This window comes from Mya arenaria, chromosome 11 (assembly GCF_026914265.1).
Source record: "Mya arenaria isolate MELC-2E11 chromosome 11, ASM2691426v1".
In the NCBI taxonomy this organism is placed as follows: domain Eukaryota; kingdom Metazoa; phylum Mollusca; class Bivalvia; order Myida; family Myidae; genus Mya; species Mya arenaria.
Window position 1 is genome coordinate 65,856,814 of NC_069132.1, and position 17,798 is coordinate 65,874,611.

The 17,798-nt window shown below is 33.6% G+C and overlaps 1 protein-coding gene across 2 annotated transcripts in view; it reads right to left on the reverse strand.

The window, feature by feature from the left end:
• Positions 1-488: 488 nt before the first annotated feature.
• The window catches only part of LOC128207152 (HHIP-like protein 1), a 35,833-nt gene continuing 18,523 nt past the window's right edge, over positions 489-17,798 (reverse strand). Inside the window, exons 8-9 of one of the 2 annotated variants that reach the window (XM_052909928.1) lie at positions 16,075-16,208; positions 489-805 (exon numbers count right to left, since the gene is read on the reverse strand). In XM_052909928.1, coding sequence (XP_052765888.1) covers positions 531-805; positions 16,075-16,208 — 409 coding nt within the window. In that variant the 3' untranslated portion in view covers positions 489-530. Of the gene's footprint in view, positions 806-5,985; positions 7,729-16,074; positions 16,209-17,798 lie in introns of those variants that run through there. The other variant, XM_052909929.1, reaches the window with a different exon arrangement.

Consider the following 17,798-nt stretch of genomic DNA (forward strand, 5'->3'; position numbering starts at 1 on the left):
GCGCAAAAACTGCGTCGTAAGCGATGTGATACATCAGTAATAAAATTCAATGCGTTGTACTTAACAATGTCAGTTTTATGTCACTTTTCGACAATTTTATCTTTTCATGCAAGTGTCTAGTCCCTTTAAACGTTCAGTGATGAGCGAAAATCAGTTTAAATTTTTGTCACACGTTACGAGTACAATAAATCCATATAAGTATTATTGTTTACTTTTTCGCTATTAACACTTATATGGTGTTGTTGAAATTATAGCATGATACCTTGAAACACATATACATCCACATGATATGACATTAAGTTAATGTGTTTTTAAAGAAAAGGCAAAACATGCAGGTTCTATAGGAGATCACAAAACTGCGAGTTGTTTTCCTTTGATAAAATGGAATTTGGTCAATATCAGACTAAATAAACAACAACAAACACATTAACCATATTGTGTTGTTTTTTTCTTTTGTCTATTATTTACAAGCTAACAAACACCAGTGAAATTGTACAAGTACAACCTCTGAATTGTTTTACGTATGTATTCTATGGAGTTCGAGGCACAAGCCTGTTAAGAGAGCACCAAACACTTGGTCGACTGGTACATCTGTGAACATTTACACCGTGAAGAACCAATCCTGCCTGACCTTGTGTTTCTGTGTCGCGAAGGGGCGGATTTTCCCTAAATGTTACCAAATTCGTTCTTCTCCAAGATCTTTCCTCTTCAAACTCTTGTTGGATTTTTCTGCGTTTATTACGAAGGTCATGTTTCGCCTTCTGTCGATAATAATCGAGGTAGTTGGATATTCTTGGTGCAGGTACTGTAATGCAAATGTTGACGGTATTTCTCTGACTGCAGTTACTTTCATCACTATTTTTATAAGCATTACCTAACTAGACTAGACATTGTTGTAATCGCTACAATCAGTACATAACTTGTCAATATCGTGACAAACATAATATAACTAAAATGTTTATTTTTCAAAATCGTTACTATCAGAACCTTATTAGACTAGTTATTGTAAATAATATAACTGTCGGTACCTTAATATACTAGCATTGTCAATATCGTTACTATCAGTACCTAACTAGACTAGTTATTGTCAATATCATTACTATCGGTACCTTACTAGACTAGTTATTGTCATTATCGTTACTGTCAGTAGCTGACTAGACTAGTTATTGTCAATATCGTTACTGTCAGTACATAACTAGACTAGTTATTGTCAATATCGTTACTATCAGTAGCTGACTCGACTAGTTATTGTCAATATCGTTACTATCAGTACCTAATTCGACTAGTTATTGTCAATATCGTTACTGTCAGTAGCTGACTCGACTAGTTATTGTCAATTTCGTTGCTATCAGTAGCTGACTAGACTGGTTATTGTCAATATCGTTACTGTCAGTACCGAACTAGACTAGTTATTGTCAATATCGTTACTATCAGTACCTAACTAGACTAGTTATTGTCAATATCGTTACTGTCAGTAGCTGACTAGACTAGTAATTGTCAATTTCGTTACTGTCAGTAGCTGACTAGACTAGTTATTGTCAATATCGTTACTGTCAGTACATAACTAGACTAGTTATTGTCGATATCGTTACTATCAGGAGCTGACTAGACTAGTTATTATCAATTTCGTTACTATCAGTAGCTTACTAGACTAGTTATTGTCAATATCGTTACTGTCAGTACATAACTAGACTAGTTATTGTCAATACCGTTACTGTCAGTACATAACTAGACTAGTTATTGTCAATATCGTTACTGTCAGTAGCTGACTAGACTAGTAATTGTCAATATCGTTACTGTCAGTACATAACTAGACTAGTTATTGTCAATATCGTTACTGTCAGTACATAACTAGACTAGTTATTGTCAATATCGTTACTGTCAGTACATAACTAGACTAGTTATTGTCAATATCGTTACTATCAGTAGCTGACTAGACTAGTTATTGTCAATATCGTTACTGTCAGTACATAACTAGACTAGTTATTGTCAATATCGTTACTATCGGTACCTAACTAGACTAGTTATTGTCAATATCGTTACTGTCAGTAGCTGACTAGACTAGTAATTGTCAATTTCGTTACTGTCAGTAGCTGACTAGACTAGTAATTGTCAATTTCGTTACTGTCAGTACCTAACTAGACTAGTTATTGTCAATATCGTTACTATCAGTACCTAACTCGACTAGTTATTGTCAATATCGTTACTGTCAGTAGCTGACTCGACTAGTTATTGTCAATTTCGTTGCTATCAGTAGCTGACTAGACTGGTTATTGTCAATATCGTTTCTCTCAGTATCTAACTAGACTCGTTATTGTCAATATCGTTACTATCAGTAGCTGATTAGACTCGTTATTGTCAATTTCGTTACTATCAGTAGCTGACTAGACTGGTTATTGTCAATATCGTTACTATCAGTAGCTGACTAGACTAGTTATTGTCAATATCGTTACTGTCAGTAGCTGACTGGACTAGTTATTGTCAATATCGTTACTATCAGTACCTAACTAGACTAGTTATTGTCAATATCGTTACTATCAGTACCTAACTAGACTAGTTATTGTCAATATCGTTACTATCAGTACCTAACTAGACTAGTTATTGTAAATATCGTTGCTATCAATAGCTGACTAGACTAGTTATTGTCAATTTCGTTACTATCAGAAGCTGACTAGACTGGTTATTGTCAATTTCGTTACTATCAGTAGCTGACTAGACTAGTTATTGTCAATATCGTTACTGTCAGTACCGAACTAGACTAGTTATTGTCAATATCGTTACTATCAGTACCTAACTAGACTAGTTATTGTCAATATCGTTACTGTCAGTAGCTGACAAGACTAGTAATTGTCAATTTCGTTACTGTCAGTACCTAACTAGAGTAGTTATTGTCAATATCGTTACTATCAGTACCTGACTAGACTAGTTATTGTCGATTTCGTTACTGTCAGTACATAACTAGACTAGTTATTGTCAATATCGTTACTGTCAGTAGCTGACTAGACTAGTTATTGTCAATATCGTTACTGTCAGTACATAACTAGACTAGTTATTGTCGATATCGTTACTATCAGTAGCTGACTAGACTAGTTATTATCAATTTCGTTACTATCAGTAGCTTACTAGACTAGTTATTGTCAATATCGTTACTATCAGTACCTAACTAGACTAGTTATTGTCAATATCGTTACTGTCAGTAGCTGACTAGACTAGTAATTGTCAATTTCGTTACTGTCAGTACCTAACTAGAGTAGTTATTGTCAATATCGTTACTATCAGTACCTGACTAGACTAGTTCTGGTCGATTTCGTTACTGTCAGTACATAACTAGACTAGTTATTGTCAATATCGTTACTATCAGTAGCTGACTAGACTAGTTATTGTCAATTTCGTTACTGTCAGTACATAACTAGACTAGTTATTGTCGATATCGTTACTATCAGTAGCTGACTAGACTAGTAATTGTCAATTTCGTTACTATCAGTAGCTTACTAGACTAGTTATTGTCTATTTCGTTACTGTCAGTACATAACTAGACTAGTTATTGTCAATATCGTTACTATCGGTACCTAAATAGACTAGTTATTGTCAATATCGCTACTATGGTACTGCAGTGATAATTTTACTCAAGAAAGCTTCACAATGGTCATGTATAATCATCACTTCGGTATTGAGAACCAAGCTCTTAGTGGGTATTTGTTCAAGTAGTTTTTCAATATTGTAAAAATTTGTAAGTAGGACTTCAAAAAGAGCTGTCGTTATATAGTGCGCTCGACTTGACGTCTCTTTGTCTTAGAAATGAAAATAAATTGTTGTTATATTTGTGACTGTCAGAACAGTGTGTGTATACCACGTGATAAATCACATCAAAAATGCTTCGTCGGAATGCAGTATTTTGCTTCGAATGTTATAAGGCATCATTCGAAGCAAAATATTGCCACTGACGAAGCATATTTGACGCAATAAATGTCGGGGTATACACACACTGCACACGCAATTAAAAAGGTGAAATTAAAAAGTAAACAAGAAACCTCGCAATGTGACGAAACCAAGTTTTCAATGGTAAACAGAATTTCATCAGCCTTAAAGCTTTTTGTGAGATTCATTTTCGTCCGTTCTTTTTCTAATTTTAGTAACAGTTACCTTGTCCTTGGCCATTATGGTCATATGGAAGTCCTAAATACCAAGTTTGGTTACAATAGGTCAACCCTAACATAGGTTAATCAGTAATAAACGGTAATATATTTAAAATAGCAGTGACCTTGACCCCAGGGGCCCCAAACGCAATCCAATGAAATATCTCCATAAACTCTCCCTTTATACCAGGTTTGGTCCCAATATGTCACCCTTTTTTTAAGTAACAGTGACCTTGACCCTACTGGCCCAAAACGCAGTTTTATCACTTTATGAAAAAACTTACTATTCAACACTATTGTCGAGTTTGACGCTGCCCTACCGCCGGACCGACCGAAACACGATGTACGTTATTCTAATAACATGGTTTTAACGGATCTTCAAAATTGAGTGATGACCAAAAACAACTGGGTGATATATGTAGTTTATTGAATGAAGGGTATATAAAGTAATAAGAGGAAATCCCAACCTACCCGACAACTTTAACCCGACGCAATGTGTCCTAGAACTTTAAGCGAAGTTCCTAAGTCAACTTGTGGCCATCATTTGCATTAAAGATATTTTGAAAATGTTACCTCATTGTGTGATGGTCCTGAATTACTGTGAAGTATTTAGTGATTTGAATGAAGGGTATTTGAGTTTTAAGTGAAAATGCCAACTTGCCCTAAAATTCGAACCAGACGCCGACGGTGGGGGAGTAGTAAACACTCCTTATTTTCGAATAGTAGAGCTAAGACAATATTATAACCAGTTTTAAATATGCCTTTAGAAATACCCTTAGATACAAACTACATTACATACACATGCATTGATTTCGGGATATTTTTTAAAGTTTTCTTGATATGTCTTCATATGTTTACATAGTTTGTAGCATTTATATCAAAACATGAAGGTAAGAATTTCTATGTGGCCGGGCGAGCAGCGTCAACCATTTTTATTCGAGATAATTTTAAAAGCATATCAGAAATGACCTCCATAATGATCAATGTTCCAAATGCCTTATATTTTGCTTGTCCATGTTGCATAGGAGGGGGGGGGGGGTTAAAAATTAACTTGGCACAAATGATCACTAGATGGTAAGAAAATGTTTCCGTGAAAGAGTTATGTATGTATGTCAACGGTTAAGATTGCCGGTTATTTGTCAAAATTCATTGTATTTTGGTCTGTGTGTGCTGTAACTTTTCCTTACTTAAGAAGTAAATAACTTTGAAATAAGATTTCCAGCATGACTTAACAATGTGTTGCTTGTAAGTCATTATTTGTAGGTCAAAGGTGAAGGTCGGATTTAAGCATTACTGATCAAATTAATTGGATGTTGGCGTGCCTAAGTTGTAACCAGGCAAGGCATTGACTGATTATAAAAAAACTTAACAAAAACGATTGTCATGTCCGTAGGTCAAATGTCAAGGTCAGACACGAATAAAGGTCATTACATAAACATCCATTATTTTTCAATGTTTTTGGTATGAAGCGAAAGCGCTTACCACTTCGCTAACAAGATATTTTCAGTTTAAATGACTGGTCTCTCATCTAGTGTCGTTTGGCCTTACCTTGTGCCTCGAAACAGGGTTAATTTGGATTGTTGGACTGCTGTGCTTGTTTCATTGTATTTTCATTGTTTCCTTCTCCCCTTGTCCATCATAAAAGCTAACTAAATCAATCTCATAATTTCATCCATAACCATCAATTTTTAGAGTGAGTCAATTTTATGTAGATTCTTTTTGTCGATCTTCACAGACCTTAGCTTACAAGATTGGATGCCTAAGATCAGACATAATGCATATTATACTCGTATTAGTGTACATAAGCCATTCATCATCACAAAGCAAACCAACCAAAACAGAACACTCGGTATGATTAGATTTATTATCGGATCTTAACAAACCATGCTAAACATGCCAATTCTAATCTAAAACATAACCCATTTTCAATCAAATCTGTAACAAATGCTCATGCCGTGTTATACAAAGATCGAATATCTAATAGACTCAAGAAGACGGACTGATTCAAAAACTCAAGACATAAAAACAGTTTTTAACATGCGTAAAATGATATGTATTTGTAGTCACACATCAATTATTATTGCGTAGAAATTTGTTGAACTTTTTTCACAATCATATAAAATTATTCTAATATTTAAAATCAATACATAAAAATGAAACACAAACATAAACATTGAGGGATAAACCTTTTACTTCGTACTAAATAATAAAGCACTTAACGTAAGAATTAAATAAACAAACAAACAACAATGAATAGTTTGTGGAACATTTCTGTTATACAGCCTTGTTTGTCATTTAATATTTACGATGTAGAATGTGTTGTTTGATAAACTACCTGTACAATTAAAAAATAACAGTGCTGGAACATAGTAACAGTCGTGTTTGTGTCCAACCATCACTTTCTTATTCATGTTGAAAAAAATATTGTGTTTTAAATTTTCTGATTCATGTTAAACAATTCATTGTTTTAAATTTTCTGATTCATGTTAAACAATTTATTGTGTTTTAAATTTTCTGATTCATGTCAAACAATTTATTGTGTTTTAAATTTTCTGATTAATTTCAAACATTTTATTGTGTTTTAAATTTTTTGAATCACATTAAACAATTTATTGTGTTTTGAACTCCCAGCTGAATCATGGCTGTTCAAAATTATAAGTACAACAAGTGTGTCAACATGTTATTTTAATATTCACCTCAATTAAAATTACAAAAATAATTAAGGTTATCATTTAAACATTTCCTTTTATTTTTTTTATTTAATGTTTGACAAACAATCTACATTTGTGTAATCATTATAACCTTTGATAATACACTTTGACATTTATGATAAAGAGAAATTAAATCATTCACATGCACTTCGGTATTTTACATTTGAAAAAAATAATCAACATTTCAAAAGCAAATATTACAAAAATGTATGCTGTACCTTACAGTTGATTGGTTTATTTAGTTGCAGGAAGGTTTATTTAGCAAATCAAATTAAGGGGTGGCATTCAATATACAACTTAAGTCAATCCATTAAACAGCATTGTCTTAAGTCATTGGATTGGTCGGTTATTTATACCACGCAATCTGATTGGCTACATTGTTCTTAGATCCAAATATGACCAATATCAAATTCCACCCTTGGTTGCAAACTTAATACCTTTAAAAAAATACTAATGAAGATTAAGTAAAGGTCTAACAAATCTGAAACCTTGTTTAATGTGCCCAAACAAATAATTTCTGAAAAAGTACCTCAAGAAGGGAAAAGAAAAGAGACAATAACATATTATAAACATTTGTTTGTTGTAAACAAAATAGGAATTAACACAATTTTATATTAAAAGAAAAAAATCTGATTTCATTTTAAAAACTTAAATAAATGCTATGCTCGTCATTTTGAATAAAGCCAAAACTTATGGTTTTACATTTGCGATTCTGAAAACAGTATTTTCATTCCCGAAATTTGGACTTATCCTAGCCATCCATTGGCGGATCAATTTCAAAATAGTCTCATATGACACGGACACCTGTCGCTGCGTTGTCGTGGGTACAGGCGGAGGCGTCGTCATGACTGGAGGAGGTAAAGATGGAGGGGCAGTGGAGGCTAAGCAAAAAGTAAGGAAGAAAGTCAAGTAAGTGTGAAAAGAAGCACCGCAAGTTGCAGTGATCTTCCTTGGCAAGCAGAGATTTCTTTAAAAATATTTTTCACACATTCAATTTTATTAAATATTTAATTCAAGTTTAACCAAATAAGGTTGGTTTCATAGATCAAATTACCCCCCCCCCCCCCGCCCACAAAAAAAATAAAAAATAAAAAAAAATAATCAATGAATTGCATCATGTTATTTTTATCATCTTCGCATAATTTGTGTTACAGAAGCAATTTACTGTACCACAAAGAAAAATAACTTTTGTGTGGAGTTTGCACTAGTTATTGTCATTGCTTGTCTGTTGTTGTTTTTTCAGTTGAGCAACAGGAATAACTCTATAACAGCATTTTAGAGTAATGGGGTTTCATACCAAAAGGTCAAAATGTACCTAATATCATTTGAACCATGTTAACGTAAGAGTAATTTGAATGGTGTTTATTTTCTGCCAACATTACCGTTGATGCACCACAATGACAACGCCACAGTTTATAAATTGTTTGGTATCTCCCAAACCCATAGTTTAAGTTGTGGGTATGTTTTTTCTCATTCATTTTTACTTCCTTGCCTCCTAAAATGTACATAACAAATGTAAAACAATGACCACACAAGCCAAAATAATACTAATTGCGGGCGGTGATCATTTTTGTGAGTCAGTCGCAAAACACCAAACAAATTATTAATTGTTTGCTAATTCCTAAATTATTTTCTTACGAAAAAACAGACAAGCTTGTCATTGAAAAAGTTGGTAACAGTGAAGATGGAAAAAAGTTACCCAAGTGTATAGTAAAGTGTATAGTAAAGTATATAAAAACAATATAATAACAAGGGTTCTAAAGTTAAGGTACAAATGTAAGCTTTTAACTTCAGACTATTGTCCAGTTGTAAATATTGATTTTACTCAAGACATTTGTATCAAAAACAGTCGGAAGTATGCTGTGATTATAAGTATCTTCCAAAGCTGCATGTGTAAGATGGGCTCATCCAAACCAGAGCGTTGGGTGCAGAAACGAGTACTACCGAGTTTCCGCAGAACACCGTTCGTGAGGGTTGGGATGAACCTATCTTACACCCGCAGACATGGTAGATGCTTTTTCTCACACCTCAGTCAAACAAAATGAAGTTTGAAAAATGTGTTATTTTGCTGGAACTCTTTTGTGCGTAGTGAAAATAATTTGCGTAAAGATATGTAATAATTTGTGGTTGTTATAGATATGCGCGCAGTGATTCAAAATATAGCAATAGTTAAAGCATTCTTTAAATAGTTCTGATAAGAGTGCAGCATTGTTTCTTGAATACAGCATGTAAAACCTTATTTGGGTGCCATTCAAGCTAGAAATGATTTATTTTGATTCTAAGTAATGCCACAAAACAAGAGTTCCATGGCGCTACAGTCCGCGGTCTTCAATAAGGGAGTTAATCGCGTGATGACAATAAAAAAAGTACATGTAGTTCCATGCGAGTACTTTTTTTATCTTTGCCTGAGGGCAAGACAAGGATTTCCAGCATGGCCAAATATTTGGATCAACTTAACTGAGGTGTGAAAAAAAATTGACTTTTGAAACAATTCCATACGGGATTTAAGCCCCTTTACCATGCTTTGGGGATGATCCACTCATACCCAAACAGATTGCCTGTTATTGTTCAAGATTGACAATTGTTAGTGTTAGAAACCCAATATAATAAATGTATTTATTTATAAACAGATAATTTAAACTAAACTTACTCACATAGCAAACATAGTAAATACGTTTCAGCATCAAGTAATAAATATATACATGAAAGAGAAATATACAAAAGGGAGACAGTTTTGGGATATTGGAATTAATTAGACATGGGTATAACTGTAATAAGAGCTGTCACAGAGACAGCGCGCTCGACTATTCCGCCGCTTTTTGGTGCATGGATTGAAATGTTTCGGCGAAACATGCATGGATCACTGTTAGACTAGATTTCAATTCAATACATGATGTGCTGAGATATTTACATAAATTGAATTTGAAAATATTTGAGGTGGTACGCAAACTTTAATGTAAATTCTAAGTCGAAAAAGGAGCATAATTCTGTCAAAATGATTGATACAGTTACCTCCTCCTGTGTACAGGTTGGGGGCATGATGGTAAACAAGCATGGGAAGTTTCAAAGCCCTATGTCAATGGACTTTGAATTTTTTTGAGGTGGTACGCAAACTTTAATGTAAATTCTAAGTAAAAAAGGGGGCATAATTTTGTCAAAATGCTTAATAGAGTAACCTCCACCTGTGTACAGGTTGGGGGCATGATGGTGAACAAGTGTGGAAAGTTTCAAAGCCATATGTCTATAGACTTTGAAAATATTTGGGGTGGTACGCAAACTTTAACGTAAATTCTTAGTCGTAAAAGGGGCATTTTTTTGTCAAAATGCTTGATAGAGTTACCTCCTCCTGTGTACAGGTATGGGGCATGATGGTGAACAATAGTGCAAAGTTTCAAAGCCAGATGTCAATGGACCTGAAAATATTTGAGGTGGTACGCAAACTTTAACGTAAATTCTAAGTAGAAAAGGTGCATAATTTTGTCAAAATGCTTGATAGAGTTACCTTCTCCTGTGTACAGGTTGGGGGCATGATGGTGAACAAGTGTGCAAAGTTTCAAAGCCAGATGTCAATGGACTTTGAAAATATTTGAGGTGGTACGCAAACTTTAATGTAAATTCTAAGTCGAAAAAGGAGCATAATTCTGTGAAAATGCTTGATACAGTTACCTCCTCCTGTGTACAGGTTGAGGGCATGATGGTAAACAAGCATGGGAAGTTTCAAAGCCCTATGTCAATGGACTTTGAATTTTTTTGAGGTGGTACGCAAACTTTAATGTAAATTCTAAGTAAAAAAGGGGGCATAATTTTGTCAAAATGCTTAATAGAGTAACCTCCACCTGTGTACAGGTTGGGGGCATGATGGTGAACAAGTGTGGAAAGTTTCAAAGCCATATGTCTATAGACTTTGAAAATATTTGAGGTGGTACGCAAACTTTAACGTAAATTCTAAGTAGAAAAGGTGCATAATTTTGTCAAAATGCTTGATAGAGTTACCTTCTCCTGTGTACAGGTTGGGGGCATGATGGTGAACAAGTGTGCAAAGTTTCAAAGCCAGATGTCAATGGACTTTGAAAATATTTGAGGTGGTACGCAAACTTTAATGTAAATTCTAAGTCGAAAAAGGAGCATAATTCTGTCAAAATGCTTGATACAGTTACCTCCTCCTGTGTACAGGTTGGGGGCATGATGGTAAACAAGCATGGGAAGTTTCAAAGCCCTATGTCAATGGATTTTGAATTTTTTTGAGGTGGTACGCAAACTTTAACGTAAATTCTAAGTAAAAAAGGGGGCATAATTTTGTCAAAATGCTTAATAGAGTAACCTCCACCTGTGTACAGGTTGGGGGCATGATGGTGAACAAGTGTGGAAAGTTTCAAAGCCATATGTCTATAGACTTTGAAAATATTTGAGGTGGTACGCAAACTTTAACGTAAATTCTTAGTCGTAAAAGGGGCATTTTTATGTCAAAATGCTTGATAGAGTTACCTCCTCCTGTGTACAGGTATGGGGCATGCTGGTGAACAATAGTGCAAAGTTTCAAAGCCAGATGTCAATGGACCTGAAAATATTTGAGGTGGTACGCAAACTTTAACGTAAATTCTAAGTAGAAAAGGTGCGTAATTTTGTCAAAATGCTTGATAGAGTTACCTTCTCCTGTGTACAGGTTGGGGGCATGATGGTGAACAAGTGTGCAAAGTTTCAAAGCCAGATGTCAATGGACTTTGAAAATATTTGAGGTGGTACAAAACTCTTACAAAAACTTAAACATAAGTGTTTACGCCGACGCCGATGCCAACGCTCGGGTGACTAGGATAGCTCTCCTTATTCTTCGAATAGTCGAGCTAATGAATAACAAATATAATACGTAATAATGATGTATGGTAAAAAAGAGAATAAACTGCAGTTAACATATATTTGACTTAAAGGGATCCTGTCATAGATTTGTACCAAGTTGCTTTATCAATTAATAACAATTAAAACACTATAAATATTGATCTTTCACATTGATGTTGATCTTGCAAGGCCAAAATATAGCAATTCTTGATATTCCAGACAACATGATCAATATTGACGGGAAACAAATATCAGATTTAGCAAAAGCACCAGTCCTGCAGTTTAAAAAAATTGTCATGTACTTGCATTGAAAGTGTTGTAATTTTATCAGCTATGCATTTGTCCCTCTATGACCTTTGCCAAATTGTGTGTCTAACACAGTTCATAAGTATATGACTTCAAAGACATTATTTTTGAAAACATATAGCAATTTTTTTCTTAATGGTGCATGCCTTCAGTAAGTTAACTTTGACTTCTATCTACAACTGCCATTACTTGCATTTCAGCCTACCAATTGTTGCTACTTTCCAAACTTTGAGAGAATCCCTTTTTCATTTCTATTAAAATCTTACAATACTTGCATCAGCAGTCCACAAAATGTTGCCATTTGTGAATATTTTAGAATGTCGCTCAAATGAGCTTGCCCTGATGTCTCCATCATTAAATATGAACCTGTTACAAATCTACATGTACCTATAATAATGTGTAAATATTAGATACTAAAAAAATAGAGATTAATATTCCTGATAAGAAAACCTAGTAACCATTTGAAAGACATAGTATTTTTGTGGATCATAATCTGGTACCACATATAATGCAAAATATACAAAGAAGCAAAATATACATGCCAGTCTTAATATAAATTAAAACATGAAACTACAAATATGAATATAAAAGCTATACAAGACATTTAAAATTTGTAAAACATTTTTCAAAACAACACCAGCTGTTATTGCTAATTCATAAGGCCAAACACCAATAACTTTGTGGACACATTTCCCTGATATACCTTTTTATTTAGTCATAACCCTTATTCTGTTTTTTGTAAGAGTAAAAATATGTACACATATATAGATATAAAGTTTATTTGTATGATGTAAGATTCTAGGGGACATTATATTAATGTTAACAATAAAACAGTATACATACATTTTTGTAGACAATAAAAAAAACTGCCTTAATAATATGGTTTCCCTACCAACCTAGCCTGATTATTTCTAACCATGTAACAGGAACCACAACTTTATTTTTGTTTGGCCTTTGAATGCAGTAAAAAAACAATAACAAACAATCCTGCACCAACTGCAACCATATAAAAAATTGTCCTAATACATACATAACCAAGCAAATCAAGCTGCTGAAAATGCCACTTTGATGCATGACTTTTTGAAAGTCAATTTCTCCAATTTAAAATAAATACTCCAAAATATATGGTGCAAAATATATTGACAAAACTTGCACATATACATGTAGAAATTCAATTCTTAACTTTAATGATCAATAAAGGCCACTGACGGTTTATAAATGATTGTAACATGCTTGCTGTGAGGCAAAAAATGCCAGTACTTGATTGTTGTTTTTCTTAGTCCAACAAGGGGCATAATTTGAAAATAATTTAATCCATTGTAATGGGTCTTGCTATACATGAACACATTGTGACTCGTAATATGTGATCAATGATTCTGTAGAATAACATCAAAATATTTTTAATTATTAAATAAGTCCGACGAGGGGCATAATTTGGTAATTATTCAATCCATTGTTAGGAACTTTGCTACACATGTGCAAATTATGACTGGTAATATGTGAAATATGTGAACAATGTTTCAGTTGAATTAGTACTTCAACATATTGTTAATGCCCCCCCCCCCCGAATACGAGATTCTAAAGGGTGTTTTTTTTCATTAAGTATGCTAGTCAATTGTCAGTATTCCATCAATATGACCATTATTGTAAATATAGAAACAAATAAATACATGTATGATTAACATTGGTCCACTTGAGTTCAGGGTAAATTTCATCAAACTGGCTGAACTCACTGGAGAATATACTGTTGTTTTTGTTCTTACAGTAGTACCTGATTCTTGTGCAGTATTTTTAACTAGATCATGTTCTGTTGTATGTGTATTTGGCAAACTCTCGCTGCTTGAGGAAGCTGGACTTGTGTTATTAATTTGAATAGTAGCAGTTGAACTAATATTCAGAATTGTCGAAGTTGACTTCGAAATGATACTCGAAATTGTAGTAGTTGACACCAAATTTGTTGTAATACTTGTAAGATCAGCACTGTTGGTGGATATCTGATGGTCTTCTGTTGTAGAGTTATCACCTGTTAAAATGTGTTTTTTTTGGTTAATTATAGCAACTACAATATTTAAGCCAAACCATAATTTATCATGCAAGCCAAAAAAATGCATTTATAAGGTTCCAATGTTTAAATAATCAGTTTTTCTTTTAACCAATCAATAGGCAATAACTATAAATTTTGGATGATACCAGGTGAACCTATGATTGTTGGTATAATTTGTTATCATTTAAAAGGGCATTTCTTGCTGATAACTGAACAAATATAAATGACAAAAAAAATGTAATTTTGTTTTATACTTCCACAATAATCAGCAACTTTGCAATCTTTCAAGGCTAAAAAAGCATGTTTCTGATAAAAATCCTATCAAATGTACCAACATCATATTTTGGGGTCACTAGGCCTCAACAATTCACATTTTACTGAACACTGGATACCTCAATTTTCAGAACATATTTTTAGCTTGAACAAAATAATTTTTAGATTCTCATCTGGACTTAAATGGAAAAACATACAGCAATCGACAAAGGGGATTTCAAAGCTCATTTGTTGTTTGTTAATTTCAGCTGATAAAAAGGCATAACTCAATTTTTATTTAACCCATAGTTATGGATCTTGATAAACATGTTCCTATTGTCACTGACAGGTAACATGTGTATTAAGTTTCATATGTACATCTTAAGTGGTTCTGAAGTTATGGCCAGGGTCAAATATAATGAACTCTGACAATAACAGTGACCAAGGCTATGACGTTAAAGCAACCTTTCTTATTTGAAAAAACAGACAAACCAAAAATTGGGAGATGGGTTGATTTTACTTAACTTTTTCACCACAAAAGTTTATATTTTGACCTCAACTACACGACAAAGGCAATTTGTTTATCCTTAAAAAGAATTAAAGCAGGGGTTGTATTTTTTTTGGATGAGAATCCACAATTATTTTTTTCTCTTGCCTAGCTACATCATTAAAATTCAAGTCATATATTTAGTTAGTGTATATATAAAGTGCTTTCCAACAACATACATGTGCTATTTTGTTAATCTAAATACTTTATTGCATTTATTTTTCAGATATACACACATATACACAAGCAGGTATGCCCTAAGGAATAATTCATACAAATTGAAAAATATTTTTGCCTAAATTCTATCAATAAAAGTAAGGTTCATGCAATTTTGATGAGGGTATGTTTTTTGTGATATTTGTATGTGTGTGTGTGTGGTGTAAGTTTGTTTTTGATGTGTATATTTGTGTATGTGATGTCAGTTTGTTTTTGGTGTTTGTATTTGTTAATGTGATGTTAGTTTGTTTTTGGTGTTTGTATTTGTGTATGTGATGTCAGTTTGTTTTTGGTGTTTGTATTTGTGTATGTGATGTCAGTTTGTTTTTGGTGTTTGTATTTGTGTATGTGATGTTAGTTTGCTTTTGGTGTTTGTATTTGTGTATGTGATGTTAGTTTGTTTTTGGTGTTTGTATTTGTGTATGTGATGTTAATTTGCTTTTGGTGTTTGTATTTGTGTATGTGATGTCAGTTTGCTTTTGGTGTTTGTATTTGTTAATGTGATGTTAATTTGTATGTGTCTACAGTTCATTGTCGCTTGGGCCCTTGCCTTGTGTCCCAAAACAGGATTTATCTTTTAATATTCCACTACTGGGCTTGTCCATGTATTTTTCATTGTATTCTTGTGAAAGTCCCTGGGCAAGACAGGTTAAGGGCTTTGCCAAATGTAAAACTCTGCCAAATCTGAGCAATGTCTGTAAAAATCCATTCATTTAGGAATTGTACTTCTATGTTTTGAAAAAAATTGACAAGTGTATCACATATATTGTAAATAAATTGCACCTTAGAAAAAATAATAGCAGTAGTTCAAAAGAAGAGGACTCCGGTTCTTTTATTGAACAGATATCATATTAATTTTTTTAAGCAGTTTAATTCATTCACAGTACCTTCCTTACCTTAAAACATAAACATAGTTGACAATAACCTTTTTAGCTCATATCCCATGATGCACCAGAGCAACCTCCTGTCAAAGCCAGTGCCCTACTGTACAAGCCAGTACCCATGCAAACAGGCATGAAGACAACATACCAGCCACAGGGGGGATAGTGGATGGAGCATGGCTGACCGTAGCTGTGGTTTTTTGAGGTGTGTTTTCTTGAGGCGTAGTTATTGTTGGTGGAGTCTGGACATCATATCCTTTGCAGTCCTGTGGATTTCCACGTCTTATGTGGTTGAAAAATAGAGAGTCAAACAGTTTGAAAAATAAGATACGATAAAAACACTTACATATGCAAATACTGGACACAGTGGCCAAAATAAGCACAAGCCTGGTGAACTGCTTTAACGACATGCTCATATAATTAATTTTATGTAGAAGATTGTTTACATTTGTTGATGGCAAGCAAAAGTATAAGGAATCAGAGTTGTTCATCCAATATTCTAATTGTGATAACTGAGAACTGAAACAAGAGCTGTCATAGAGACAGCGTGCTCGACTATTCCGCAGCTTTTCAGTGTAAGGATCGAAAAGTTTTGGCGAAAACATGCATGGATCAATGTAAAATTAGATTAGAATGATGCCTGCAAAGATTTGTGTAAAATTCAAAAACATTCAGCCTTTAATGAAATACAGATTTGATGGAAATAGCATGCAATACATTAAAGGATTATAGGTTATATTATAATATTCCAATAATAAAAGGCCATTATTTGCAAAATACAGTTATCTAACTTAGTTGTTCAAGTAGGTTGGGTGGTTGAGTACCATTGTATAAAGTCTCAATGCAATACATCAAGTAGTTGCTGAGATATTAACCTATGTGTGCTAACATGCAAAACCTTAACCAGAATTTATAATTCGCATAATAAAGGGGCAAACATTATAAAATATAGAAGATAGAGTTATCTTACTTCATTATTTAAGAAGGTTGAATGGTTGGGAGCCTGTGTACAAAGTTTCAATGTAATACATGATGTATTCGCTGAGGTATTGACTTAAAAGTGGTTACATGAAAAACCTTAACCAGAATTTCTTTGTCGAATAAAAAAGGACCATTATTTGAATTTAATGCAGACTAGAGTTTTCTAACTTGGTTATTTAAGTAGATTAGATGGTTGAGTACCATTGTATTAAGTCTCAATGCAATACATTAAGTAGTTGCTGAGATATTAACCTATGTGTGCTTACATGCAAAACCTTAACCAGAATTTCTAAGTCAAATAATAAAGGCCCATTTTTTGCATTATATTCAAATAATTGTTATCTTCATTAATTTAGTAGGTTAGATAGTTGGGAATACATATCCAAAGTTTCAATGCAATAAATGATCTATTTAATGAGATAATGACTTACATGCAAAACCTTAACCAAGATGTGACGCCAATGCCGACACCAGGGTGAGTAGTATAGCTCTCCATATTCTTCGAAAAGTCGAGCTAAAAATCAGGTTGCTGATGACTGTGCAAATGAATAGTGAAATATTTCATGTGCATGAGTACTACAATCCAAAATGCCTTTAGAAATTTACAAAAACAAGAAACGCCGCAATGCGACGAAACCAGGTTTTTAATGATTAACAGAAGAACTTCAGGCTGTGTCTGTTTTTCTATTTTTAGTAACAGTGACCTTGACCCTAGGGACCCCAAATGTAATCCATTGAAAGGTATCCATAAACTCTTCCTTTATACCAAGTTGGGTCAGGATTTGTCAACCCTAACTTAAGTTATTCAGTTTCAACCATTATTCTATTTTTAGTAACAGTGACCTTGACCTTGAATCTAGGGACACCAAACGCAATCCCATTAAAGGTATC